Source organism: Dendrobates tinctorius, unplaced genomic scaffold (assembly GCF_039654945.1).
Source record: "Dendrobates tinctorius isolate UK_male_01 unplaced genomic scaffold, ASM3965494v1 ptg000133l, whole genome shotgun sequence".
NCBI lineage: Eukaryota > Metazoa > Chordata > Amphibia > Anura > Dendrobatidae > Dendrobates > Dendrobates tinctorius.
The window spans coordinates 19,533,838-19,547,890 of NW_027361801.1; the positions used below are offsets into that span (position 1 = coordinate 19,533,838).

Here is a 14,053-nt window from a genome sequence, read left to right on the forward strand (position 1 = left end):
AGGCTCTGCATACTCCGTATCACTTTGCTTTGCTGAGTTAGGTTTTCTGCTGTCTTTCTCTGGGTTCGCCATCCCGGTGGTCCTGGTTCTCCCTCGCCTCTGGTGCCTTCACCGCCCGTTGACCCTGCCGTCCTCTCTGTGTGCTTGCTCTCCTGTGACCCCCTTGTCCGTGTACTCTCTTACCCCTTTTCTCTCTTGCAGCCTCCAGCCACTACCAGCTCCGAACCCTCCAAGTCTCTGCGTTTCTCTGGCTCCTACCGCTGTCTCCCGTACCGCTGCTCCGCTGACTCTCCACCCTAGTTCCCCTGGTGCTCACCCAGTCGTCCCTTTGGCTCCGGCTGTCACGGTTCCATCCCTTGTGGGCCTGCCCCTAACACTCCCTGTATAGGGGGTGGATTCACCTGGTCCAGCTCGTCCGCAAGGGATCTGGAGCCGTGACCCAGAGGGTCCACTCTGTGTTGCTCTCTTTATTTTGCCATCCTAAACACACTCCGTAACAGCAATAGCTCAGTGTCTACTCCCCAACGTCGGCCATGTGTGGGAGATAGAGATTTCACATTTGATAGCTGTAGCGTTTTCTCAATCCAAATTTCATCAGCCACCAAATTTACCTTGATGGGGATGACAGATTGTCAGGTCTTGTCATTCAGTGAGCAGCATTCCAAATGCTACTGCTAAGATCAGTAATGAAGATGCAAAGATGTGGCTTAAACACGACTTCTAACCATTCTTTCCAATCGGATGCGTCTCAACATAATTTGACTCTGTCGGTACTGATTGCGCTGAGTATATATGGCAACACTTAGTTCACAATTTAGTTGTCAGTTTCCAGGTGGAACAGCAGAGCAATAGATGCTTTAATAAAATAGCATTTTATCCTAATTACTCCACCCGGATGGAATTTTTAGGAATTTTATTGTAATTTTTCCATCTTCAGACTCCATATTGAATATTTTCTAGGGGAGATGTTCTTGCTAGACAACAGCTGGGTCACTGAGGGTGGCTGTAACTCACCGTAGAGCATTAGTGCTGCTGGAATTACAAATAGTTGCTCCCTATGTTATTCATAGGGTGCGAAAGCTGCTAATTATTGGACCCAAAGTGTTCATTATTTTTTTTTTTCTAGTATTTTATGCTATAGTTTTTTGCAAAACTGTGAATTGGAGCTTGGAAAATAGGACTTTTAGCCCCTTTTTTATGACACGAAAATTCCCTGATCCTTAATGTTCTACTCCCCCTGTAAATGTGGGTTTAGTTACCTTCAACTTTCCAAATCTGCTGCTTTCTTGACCCTTTATCCCCTAAATTACTGGGTCCACATCTACAAAACAAACATTGTTCTTTGTGCATTGGCTGTTTGACAGCTCACGTCAGATCCCGGCCAAATGTAACCTGTCGTGTCACAATCCCCTCTAATATGTTTATGTTGTAAGCAGACCTTACAGGATCCAAATATTATTTTATGGATTTAGGGTTTTTGAAATGAGCGCTGAGTGGTAGTAATGCCGACGTATTTCTGATCTGGTCAATTAAGTCATTCTAATAATTTTCAGTAAAATGCTGCCAACGTGTGGATATCATTACTGCAGTTGATCTCAGGTTTCTTTGATGGGACGCCAGCTTCTGAATATAGAGTAGAAGAGTGAGCAGCGTGCTCCAGAACCGGGAGCTAAGGTTTTATACTGAATTAACTTGTAAAAGACATGTGAAATTGCTCCGAGCCTGTGGAGCTCATTCATCAGCCAATCGAACGTTTATACATCTATCTCCATATATTTTGTCTGGCGAGAGACATCGGTCACTGTGCTGATGTCTCGTTCCCGTTGTCGGTACAGACAACATCTATTCACACATTCGTAGCAACATGACTACTACTAAAAGTGCGCTTGTAACTATATTTCAAGCATGGTCCTACAGAAGAAGGAAGCCAGGGGGAATACAGCTATTTAGCCATGACATCCTCACCTCTCAACTTAGAAAGACAGAGAAGAGGGATACGTATATCGCTTTTATGGCCCCCTTACAGTATGATGCCCCCACAATGTCACTCACACAGTACGATGTCCCTCAAAGTGCCTTCTTTACACATTAAAATGCTGCTCCTATACATATAGTATAATACCCCCCAGTGTCCACATCCTCCCAGAATGTTGCCCCTTCACCGTACCCCACTGACGGGTAAAATAGCCCCAATCCCATGACGACCAGATGTCCGCTTTGCACTGTGTGTGACGGGGTGCATCAGGGGTGATATAGTGACATTGTTGCACCTCCTTAGGTGAATGGTGGAGCGGGGAGCTGACAGCTCTCTACTCCACCATTTTATTTAACTGTATCTGTGTCTTAAAGATGCAGCTATAGTTGAAGGTAGAACAGTTTCCCAAATTCCTGGAATGGCTCCCTGGACTGGCTCAGGAGTTTTGGGAAACATTCTAATATTTTAGTCCAAATCACTTTCTAACTAGTGAATAGGTACTATTATATTGTTCATCGGCTCCTCGTTCCAGTGCTAACACTGTTGGTGCAGTCAGATACTATCAGCCCACTAGGAGCCAAAGATTTCCAGATGATCTTAAAAAAATGGAGGTGTCATGACCTTTTGTACTGTGTATGTAGGAGCTGTGTTATTACAGCCAGGTATATTTTACTCTGCGATGCTGCGGCACTTCAGAAAACACAGTTTGAAAATCCATCCAGTGACTATCTCAGATGACTAGTCTGGGGCAGGGCTCCGGCGCCTTCTTTCTGCCCTGCTCTCCTAGACTGATGGGTCTCATTATATGCACACTTAGGGAGAGACCTGTCAGTCTAGGGGAGCAGGGTGGGGAGAAGCCACCATAGACCTGCTTTGGAGCAGTCATCTGAGATACATTAGTCTAATGTCAGCTGCCCCTATCGATATCAGTGGGTTTGGCTCTAATGGGTATGGGTTGCCAGTTAACTGATTGTCGATCTGACATGTCTGATTTCGGACTGCTGATCGCTTTGTTCTGCTGGAGATAAGCCTATGGCAGAGATGTCACTTTCATAGAGAACAAAGGAGTGCTTGACCGAATGAGCGCTCCTGTCTATGGGAGAGGAAGCCGAGATGGACATCAACCAAATTATCATTTGAATCATTGTTCGGCTGACAGTAATTTATTGCCTATGCACAGCCTTGACATCTGGTATCTTTAGAGCAGGATGGTTTAATGTCAGATGCTGACTCACTTCTCTGCAATAGAACTGGCATTTGTTCCTGACAGACCCAACCTGAATGTCTGTCTTTCCACACTTTGCATGCATATCATATTGTACATCGGCTGTGGATTACACAAAGCTATTTATACTGCTGTACATCCTGCCAAGTGAGGAGGACTATCAGGTCCAGGTGTTCATCTGGTGGTCAGAAAAAAATGAGTTATGACAATTAGTTACATCTAACAAGCACCATCTGAGGTCCAGAATATAAAGATGGTGATTTATTGTGGCATATGTATCTTCCATCTCCATCTCTACCTGAGCTAGCCTCTAAGCATTAGGCTAGCCTCCAGTCCAAGCTTGGCAGACACCAGGATATCCGTCATGTACCCCCCACAGACAATCCTGCATCCATATTTTAATGTGAAACAATAAAGCAACTTTTTATAGAACGGTGAGTGCCACCATTTTCTTCTTTTTCATAGATAGCAGGATGAGCTTTCCACTGGGATTTACATTATAGATCCTGGGATTCTTATTTGGAAAAATATTTAAAAATCCAGGATCTTTCACTGTATAGAAATATGCTAGTGAGAGCTAATCCCGATATTACGGGACAAGGTTTCTCTTGTAGTTTACCCAGGGCTTGACCTAATCTATTCTCCATATCTTGACTCATTAAATGAAATAATAATTCCATCCCCAAAAAATATGTTCCTAGAAAAATGTAAATTGAATGTGACAAGATGATTTTTCTGGCAGTTGATGGGGTTATCTGGGGCTAGAGAACATATCTACCTTACGATAGCACATCAATATCAGATTGGTGGGGGGGAAGGGCAACAACTAGCTCCTCACCCATCACTTTCTTTGTTTAGTAGGCTCAGCGCCACTTTTTTTTAGTATTGGCTGTGCATGGTAGAACAGCTCAGTCTCAATCACTTAAAGAAGCACTCCTCCCATCAAAGTTTTTATCCTAATATATTGCAGTCATCATATTATATGGCGCTGTGTACTTATAATTGCTCATTTTGCCTTTCTACCCAGATAATTCTTCTCTTTTCCATTAGGTCTATGACATCACGTGATTAAAAACTGACTAGCTGAATCCTTCTAAGATCCACTGATTGAGTGGATCAGGGAAATGCTGTAGATATAGTATATCTTGACTTCAGCAAAGCATTTGACAAAGTATCTCACACAATCCTTATTGAAAAAATGGCTAAGTATGGAATGGACAAGGCAACTGTTAGGTGGATTCATAACTGGCTTAGTGACCGGACCCAAAGAGTGGTCGTAAATGGCTGCACATCCAGTTGGAAGAATGTCTCAAGTGGGGTACCACAGGGCTCTGTCCTGGGCCCTGTATTGTTCAACATCTTTATCAACGATTTAGATGAAGGAATTGAGGGTACACTGATTAAATTTGGTGATGACACAAAGCTAGGAGGGATAGCGAATACTAGAGAAGAGAGAGGATTCAAAAAGATATAAATAAACTGGAGCAGTGGGCAGCAACTAACAGAATGGGTTTTAACAAGGAAAAATGCAAAGTACAACATCTGGACAATAAAAATGAAAAAAGCATATACAGAATGGGAGGAATAGGGCTAAGCAACAGCACATGTGAAAAAGACTTGGGTATACTAATAGATCACAGACTGAATATGAGTCAACAGTGTGATTCAGCAGCAAAAAGGCAAATGCAATTCTAGGATGTATTAACAGAAGCATACAGTCTAGATCACGTGAAGTCATTATTTCCCTCTACTCCTCTTTGGTCAGACCTCATCTGGAATACTATGTCCAGTTTTGGGCACCACATTTTATAATAATAATAATAATAAATTTTATTTTTATAGCGCTGACATATTCCGCAGCACTTTACATTTCAGAGGGGATTTGTACAGACAATAGACATTACAGCATAACAATAATCACATACAGTAGATTATAACAAATAACAAGAGGAGTGAGGGCCCTGCTCGCAAGCTTACAGTCTATGAGGAAAGAGGTAGACACGAAAGGTGGGTGGTAACAGTTGCTCTGATTGTATGGACCAACCATAATGTTAAGTGTGTAACAGTACAGACACAGAGGGCTAATGGATGCATAAAGCATGTGGGAACATGATGCTGGGAACCTGGTTATGGTAAAACTTTTGGCTCTGCCACACAGGGATAGGTTAGGTTAATGTGTTGAGGCGATAGGCCAGTCTGAATAAATGCGTTTTCAGGACACGCTTAAAATTGTGGGGATTGGGGACTAATCGTATTGACCTGGGAAGTGCATTCCAAAGAATTGGCGCAGCACGTGTAAAGTCTTGGAGACGGGAGTGGGAGGTTCTGACTATTGAGGATACTAACCTCAGGTCATCAGCAGAACGGAGGGCGCGGGTAGGGTGGTATACTGAAACAAGGGAGGAGATGTAGGGTGGTGCTGAGCCATGGAGGGCTTTGTGGGTGAGGGTAATAAGTTTATACTGAATTCTGGAGTGGATGGGTAGCCAGTGTAATGACTGGCACAAGGTAGAGGCATCGGTGTAACGATTGGTGAGGAATATGATCCTGGCTGCAGCATTCAAGACAGATTGGAGAGGGGAGAGTTTGGTAAGAGGGAGACCGATTAGAAGAGAGTTACAATAGTCGAGACGAGAATGAATAAGAGAAACAGTAAGAGTTTTTGCAGAGTCAAAAGTAAGAAAAGGTCGAATTCTAGAAATGTTTTTGAGGTGCAGATGACAAGAGCGAGCCAGTGATCGAATGTGGGGGGCAAAGGAAAGCTCGGAATCAAGTATGACCCCAAGACAGCGGGCATGTTGCTGGGGAGTAATAGTGGAACCACACACAGAAATAGCAATGTCGGGTATAGGTACATTAGTAGCGGGAGGAAACACCAGGAGTTCAGTCTTTGACAGGTTCAGTTTCAGATATAGTGAGGACATGATATTAGACACAGCGTTTAGACAATCGCCAGTATTTTCTAGAAAGGCTGGCGTGATGTCAGGAGAAGAAGCGTATAATTGGGTGTCATCAGCATAGAGATGGTACTGGAAACCAAATCTACTGATTGTTTGACCAATAGGGGCAGTGTACAAGGAGAAGAGGAGGGGGCCTAGAACCGATCCTTGAGGAACCCCAACAGTAAGGGGAAGGTGAGAGGAGGAGGAACCGGCAAAAGAAACAGTAAAGGAGCGGTCGGAGAGATAGGAGGAGAACCAGGAGAGAACGGTGTCCTTGAGGCCAATGGAATGGAGCATAGTGAGGAGGAGCTGATGATCCACAGTGTCGAATGCTGCAGAGAGATCCAAGAGAATTAGCATGGAGTAATGACCATTTGATTTAGCTGTTAGCAGATCATTAGAGACTTTAGTGAGGGCAGTTTCAGTGGAGTGTAAAGAGCGGAAACCGGATTGGAGAGGGTCGAGAACAGAGTTTTCTGAGAGATAGCGGATAAGACGGGAGTGGACCAGGCGTTCCAGGAGTTTAGAGATGAAGGGAAGATTAGAGACAGGTCTATAGTTAGCGGCACAGTTTTGGTCGAGGGATGGTTTTTTAAGTAGTGGATGTATGATGGCATGCTTAAATGAGGAGGGAAAAATACCAGAAGAGAGAGAGAGGTTAAATATTTTAGTTAGGTGAGGGGTGACAGCAGGGGAAAGGGACTGGAGGAGATGTGACGGAAATGGGTCACTGGTGCAAGTAGTTGGGCGAGAAGATGCAAGGAGCCTGCTTACTTCTTCTGTGACTAGTTCAAAATCAGAGAGTGAGTTAGATGCAGTGGGGGAGGGAGGACAGTGCATGGTATGAGGGGATTTGGAGATAATTTCCTGTCAGATCTGGTCAATTTTTTCTTTGAAGTAATTGGCCAGATCGTCAGCTCGGAGCTCCGTGGTTGGGGCCTGTACTCTTGGATTGAGTAGAGAATGAAAAGTGTCAAAGAGACGTTTCGGGTTATTGGACAGTGAGGTGATGAGGGTGTTGAAATAGGTTTGTTTGGAGAGGTGAAGGGCAGTGTTGTATGTTCTAAGCATAAACTTAAAATGGATGAAATCTTCGTGTAGATTGGATTTTCTCCACAGACGTTCGGCGCACCTGGAGCACCGCTGCAGGAAACGTGTTTGCACCGTGTGCCAGGGTTGTCGCCGTCTGTGTTGTGGTGTTCCATTTATAGGGGGTGCAAATTCATCCAGGGCACTTTGAAGTGTTTCATTGTAATGCTTCAATGCAGAATCAGGACATGAGAGGGAGGAGATAGGGGCCAATGAAGACTGCAAGTTCTTCAGAAGTTTCTGGGTGTTAATGGCCTGTATGTTTCTATAAGTCTGGACAGTGGGGGTGAGCTGAGCAGCCTGGCAGTTCTGTATAGAGAATGAAAGAAGATTGTGGTCAGAGAGCGGGAGAGGGGAGTTTGCAAAATCATCCACTGCACAAAGCCGAGAGAAGACCAAGTCGAGGGAGTTTCCGTCTTCATGCGTTGGAGAATTAGTAAGCTGCGAAAGGCCAAATGAGGAGGTTAGAGATAAAAGGTGAGTAGCAGATGGGGAGAGGGGAAGAGCAATGGGGATGTTGAAATCTCCCATGATGAGGGTAGGGATGTCACAGGAGAGAAAATGTGGAAGCCAAGTGGCAAAATGATCCAGGAACTGATGGGAGGGGCCGGGAGGACGATACACCACCGCCACTTGCATGGAGAAGGGGGTGTAGAGTCTGACGGCATGGACCTCAAAAGAAGGGAAGACAAGTGAGGGTACTTGAGGGATAACCTGAAAGGTACATTTTGGTGATAGGAGCAGACCAACGCCTCCACCAGCTCTATTGTCTGATCTTGGGGTATGAGAGAAGTGTAGCCCCCCGTATGAAAGAGCAGCAGCAGCGGTAGTATCTGACTGCTGGATCCAGGTTTCAGTAAGAGCCAGGAGGTTAAGAGAATTAGAAAGGAAGAAGTCATGAATGAAGGAGATGTCTTAAAAAAGACATCAACAAACTGGAGCAAGTTCAGAAAAGAGAGACCAGTATGGTGACCGGTCTGCAAACCCTGTCTTATGAGGAAAGGTTGCAGGATTTGGGAATGTTTAGCCTGCAAAAGAGAAGCCTGAGAGGAGACATAAAAACTGTCTACAAATATCTCAAGGGCTGTCACATTGTAGAAGGATCAACTTTATTCTCATTTGCACAAGAAAAGACTAGAAGCAATGGGATGAAACTGAATGGGAGGAGACACAGATTAGATATTAGAAAAAACTTTTTGATAGAGTGATCAATGAGTGGAACAGGCTGCCACGAGAGGTGGTGAGTTCTCCTTCAATAGAAGTCTTCAAACAGAGGCTGGACAGACATCTGTCTGGGATGATTTAGCGAATCCTGCTTTGAGCAGGGGGTTGGACCAGATGGCTCAGGAGGTCCCTTCCAACTCTACGATTCTATGATTCTATGTAGAAACAGGAGGTCAATTTTCCCTGTGAGTCATAACTCACTGCCATAATCCCTGGCAGGGGGAGGAGGGAGCAGCTGAGTCAGGAGTTGAAGAGGGGAAAGATTCATGAAGGGACAAGAGACTTCCTGTTTCTACATAGAGCACAGAAAATAGAAAAAATAACTGGGTAGAAAGGCAAAATGAGCAATTGTAAGTGCACAGTGCTGTATAATATGATGATTGCAATAAATTAAGAGAAACACTTTGATGGCTCCTTCAAATGAGATTAAGCTGTAGAGTGCTGAAATACCAGTCTTAGCTATGACTTAACATATGGAGTGGTGGACAACAAAGGGAAAGCAGAGCTTGTGGATATGCTTTGTGTGCTTGGTCTCTTGGGGCAGGGATCATGGGGTCACACCTCCACTAATCTGATATTTGGTAGTCCCAGATTATTCCTTCAACATCCTTTTACCTTTAAAGGGGTTGTCCGATCTTAGAAAAAGTACGTCTTGAGTCAAAGTGCGGCACACTCAGCCTTATTCATGTAAGCTGCAATAGCAAATCAAGCCATGGGCAAAAGTGAAACTTTTTTTTTTTAGAAAAAAGGTAACTGTTTTTATTATTTCAGATATCAAAAATGCATGTTTGACAGACAGCTGATGTTAATCTTTATGGAGAAGGATGAAAGTATATCTGCATGTACATTTACAGGGAACCGGTCAGCAGGTTTTCCTAATATAATCTAAAACCACCACCTTTAATCGCCCTATTACCACAGTCCTTCAACCTGTATGTAAGCCACTAATTCCCTCTATATATATCCTAAAAAGTACCTTTTATAAGTCAAATCAACACAATCATCGCTGGTCAGTGCCTCCTCGGCAGAATCACTATTCTCCTGCCATGCTTGATGTGGATGATGCATCTAACGTCATCTACAGATCTTGGGCCTGAGCAGGCGCACTGCTCTGCCCTACATCGATCTGTGGATGAAGTAGAATGTATCATTCTCATTAATTGTGACAGGAAGGCGGTGATTCTGCTAATAGAGGAGGCACAGACCAGTGAGGTTCTCAAAATCAGACCTTGTTGATTAGCAGGCAGTGGAAGAGACTTACAAAAAGGTAATTTTGGGGATATACAGGGGTAGTTTATGAACTGTGGTACAAGAGCAGTTAAAGGGAATCTGTCACCCCATTTTTCACCTATCAGCTGCAGCCACCACCATCAGGGGCTTATCTACAGCATTCTGTAATGCTGTAGAAAAGCCCCCGATGTAACCTGAAAGATAAGAAAAAAAGAGTTAAATTATACTCACCTGGGCGTTCGGTCCGGTTCGATGGGTGTCGCCGTCTGGTCCGGCGCCTCCCATCTTCTAACAGTGACGTTCTCCTCTTTGCTGCCTGTCGTGGCTCCGGCACAGGTGCACTGCTCTGCCCTGTTGAGGGCAGAGCAGAGTCCTGCAGTGCGTAGGCACCGGGAGAGGTTCGGCGCCTGCGCACTACAGTATTCTGCTCTGCCCTCAACAGGGCAGAGCAGTGCGCCTGCACCGAAGCCACGACAGACAGCAAAGAAGAGGACGTCACCGTTAGAAGATGGGAGGCGCCGGACCGCAACACCCATTGGACCAAGACCGGACCGCCCCCCGGTGAGTATAATATAACTCCTTTTTATTGTCTTTCAGGTTACATTGTGGGCTTATGTACAACATTACAGAATGCTGTAGATACGCCCCTGATGTCAGTGCCGGCAGCTCATAGTCGAAAAATGGGGTGACAGATTCCCTTTAAAAGTGATGGATTTTTTAAATTGTGAAAAACTGGTTGTAGATCCTTTTGACGAATAATGAATGTCTGCTTCCTGGGAGCTTCATGGCTTTCCATGGTCACATAGCTGCATGCAAGCCTTACATCACCAAGCACAATGCCAAGTGTGGGATGAAGAGGTTTAAGCTGCCATCACTGGACTCTGGAGCAGCGGGAACGTGCTCTGTGAGTGACAGATCACATTTCTGAAACTGGCAGCCTACTGGATTTGGGTGTCCCATTTCTTTAGTCCATATAGTGTATACGTCATACCCACAGCACAGACCTCATATGAACAAACATCAGATGTACTTGATGGTGTAGGGAAATTAATGATATATGGTCGCATAAGGGGGCTGTAAAAAAAATATAGTAGCACTTGGGGGCTAAATATAGTGACAGATATATAATTTGCAGTTTGCTTTCTATAGGACGAAAGAAGCTATGTAGATTCAAGCAGTGAGAGGTGGTGGCGGTTGGGGAGGGGGCAGATCCAAAAGCCACCCTCTGGCTCATAGGATTCTAGTTACGCCCCTGCTCATAGGCAAGACGCTCCATCAATTCTTCTAATACGGATAACAGAAGATGAAATCGTGTTTCATCTGAATTACGAAACCTTATCTACCTGATGTTAGAAGATATAAGCTGTGGCCAGAGTTGCCCCCTGTGGGCTACTTCCCTCACCAATGGTACATATGTACTGGGGGACATTGGGAAAAATAGCTGTTAGTGGAATTAAAGTTGTATGGGCACATTAAGATCTACTAGTGCGAGTGACCTGTGTACAGTGCTATGGAATATGTTGGTGCTGTTTAAGAAATAAGTAAATCCCAGTTTAATGGTGCTGGACTACGATGACAACTATAGGGGAGGGAGGCTCTGGGAGTCGTCTGACTTATACTTTCCATTGATGACCCATGCGGCACATCTTTTCTTTGATCCCTGAGTGGGATATTGGGTTTCATTAAGGGGGAAGGGTTGTATGCAGCTGCATAGTCTTGTATGCTAATTTAGAAATTGGAGTAGTTGTGTGGGCATCTTATATGTACACTTTTTTTTTTTTGGACCCTATTCTTCTCTCAAAAGATAACCAAAAATGGTCTTGCTTTTCAGGCAGGATTAAACACGAAATCCCCTGAGAGGGGTGTGAACATGTGCCTCTGGCTCCTTATTAATAGCTGCTGTAAATGTATGTTATCAAACAGTAGGGTTGGATCTGCTCTGGACAGGACAGGCGTCACCACTTGTTACAATGGCTTTTGAAAGACACTCAGGTAAATGAATGGGAATTGGGGGCCATAGTAGAATAAGCGAAAGAGGTTTTTGATTATTGTGGGTTTCTTTTTTTTTTAAATGTAGTTCTACATGACTTGTGTCTGGCTTATATCATGTGTCAAGTTATTTCACTGTTTGCTTTAGTGGAATACATCCTATAACCATCGGATATGGTGGGCAGATGCAAATCTTAATGTCTTTCAGACAAATTGGAGAAAGTTCAGTCATTTATCTGTCCTGCTGTCGTAGAGATATTCCTATATTCAGTTTTTAGTAATTTTGCAGTATAGATTTTCATTTTTTTTGCTTTTTACAACCATTTCCTACACTTGTTTATAGCACCTGTCTTCGATAAGTGAACCGAATAGTGTGTCTAGTAAAGTGTGATGAGCACAGTCTGTGCATACATTGCAGCATGCTTTCATAATGGAGATACATTGGAAGAAACCAGAATAGATTGTAGTCAGGAAGTGACGATCTGGAGATAAATGTACAACAAATTAGCATAAAGTATCTGTTATCTGGATATTAAAGAACTGACTTATCCTGTACAGGAAAATATCATTCGTTGACAATCCTTTGGTCTGCGAGTATCTTGTAGATCTATAAAACATCATGCAAAGTTCTACAGCTTTAATACTTCCTAAAAGAATACCTCTCCTTGCTTCCATTGTTATAAATGGCTATCGCAATATTAAAGTTGTCCTGGGATTGTCGGCTACGGGGAATGAAGATTGTTTTTCTTTAAGTGAACTTTGATTGACAACTTTCACCATTCTTGTTCACCGTCACAGAATGAGAACCCTTTTTTCTCCGCTGGGTAGAGGATAGTGAACGGCTGTTCGCAGAATATACTATACATTTACACTATATAGGGGTTGCCTTATCTCTTTCCTGATCTCCAGACAGGTGGGAGACCCAGAGATGGGGTCCCCATGTGTCCGATATTATGGCTATTCTTGCAGATTTCAATAATGGATCACAGAGAGTTTGGCGTTGGAATAATGTAAGTGAATGGTGTCACATAGCCAGTGACGGATTATAATGAGGTCAATATGAGCGGTAGCCCAGGGCCCAGTGGTGTGGGGGGGCCCCCACCAGCCCAGGGTAAATTGCCCCATTATAATCCGCTACCATATCTCCCAACCGTCCTGGATCACGCCCCCCCCCCACACACCGTAGCGACCAGCAACGTACTGCAGCCACGGCAAGTGGGAAAAAATCCAACCTGTCCTTACTTTTAGCAACTTGCTTGTTGCAGGTGGCAGTGCAATGGCATATAGCACTGTTCTGCCGGTAGCTATCTCATGTGTATGGCTGGTTTTAAAGGGTATTCCCATCTTCAAGATCCTATCCCAATATGTAGTAGGTGTAATAATTATAATATTAGCAAATACCTCCAATTAGAAATGTAGTATAATTCTTCCGATTAGCTATGTCACTTACCCAATGTGCATGGCATTGTAGTAACTTAAGTATCCATGGTTATGAGTTAGTTGTTAGTGGTTATAACCATAGATACCTAATCTACTGCAAAATCCTGCACATGGGATAAGTGATATAGCGAATCAGAAGAACTATACTACATTTCTAATTGGAGGTATTTGCTAATATTATTATTATTATTACTACTACAATACTACATACTGGGATTAGATCTTGGAGACAGGAATACCCCTTTAAGTCTTTACTATTGAGAGCACGTCTAGATCTGAATATGAGCACAAATGAAACCCTCTTGAATGTCACGTCCATTCTCGGTCTGATAATGTACAGCGTCAGCCAACTGTTCCAGAAGATAAATGAGTGTATAAACTTCACGACCGTGACTATACTGTGTAAGAATGTTAGATGACTGGCAATTGTTGTCAGGGCTGTAAACAGCTGAAAGCCACAACCATAGTGATAGAAATTCTGATGTGGAACTCATCACCCAGGACAGTCACTTCCCAGTGTTTGGATATTAAGGGACCTCTCTCAGCCCAAACTGACAATATACACTAAGCACATAGCCTTGTAGAGGATATAGCCCCCTATAAAAATTGTACCTTTAGTGTTCTAATCGCTGCCTCCTTTCTGCATAAACAGAAATTTAACCAAATATGCCAACTAGAATCTGGGTGTACCCTTGGTGTGGTCAAGAGGCTCAGTACAATTCCACTCACAAGTCTTGCATACTCCACCTCCTTCGCTAGTGACTGACAGCAATGGCTTACTTGTCTAGAGAGATAGTTCAGGAATGCCTGCGCTGTCAATCACCAGGGATCGAGAGGACAGTGGGGGTGAATAGTGCATTGAGCTAAATAGTCACACTGAGGGAGCACTGAGTTATTTATAGCTGCACTGAGGGTGCACTGAGTTATTTAGCCACACTG

The 14,053-nt window shown here is 43.8% G+C and overlaps 1 protein-coding gene across 5 annotated transcripts in view; it reads left to right on the forward strand.

Annotated features, from left to right (window-relative positions):
- FHL1 (four and a half LIM domains 1) overlaps positions 1-14,053 on the forward strand; it is a 66,249-nt gene that overhangs the window by 31,599 nt on the left and 20,597 nt on the right. Inside the window, exon 1 of one of the 5 annotated variants that reach the window (XM_073543544.1) lies at positions 11,532-11,677. The exons of the other annotated variants lie outside the window; for them this stretch is intronic. Coding sequence (XP_073399645.1) covers positions 11,656-11,677 — 22 coding nt within the window. The 5' untranslated portion in view covers positions 11,532-11,655. Of the gene's footprint in view, positions 1-11,531; positions 11,678-14,053 lie in introns of those variants that run through there. 5 annotated transcript variants of the gene reach the window in all.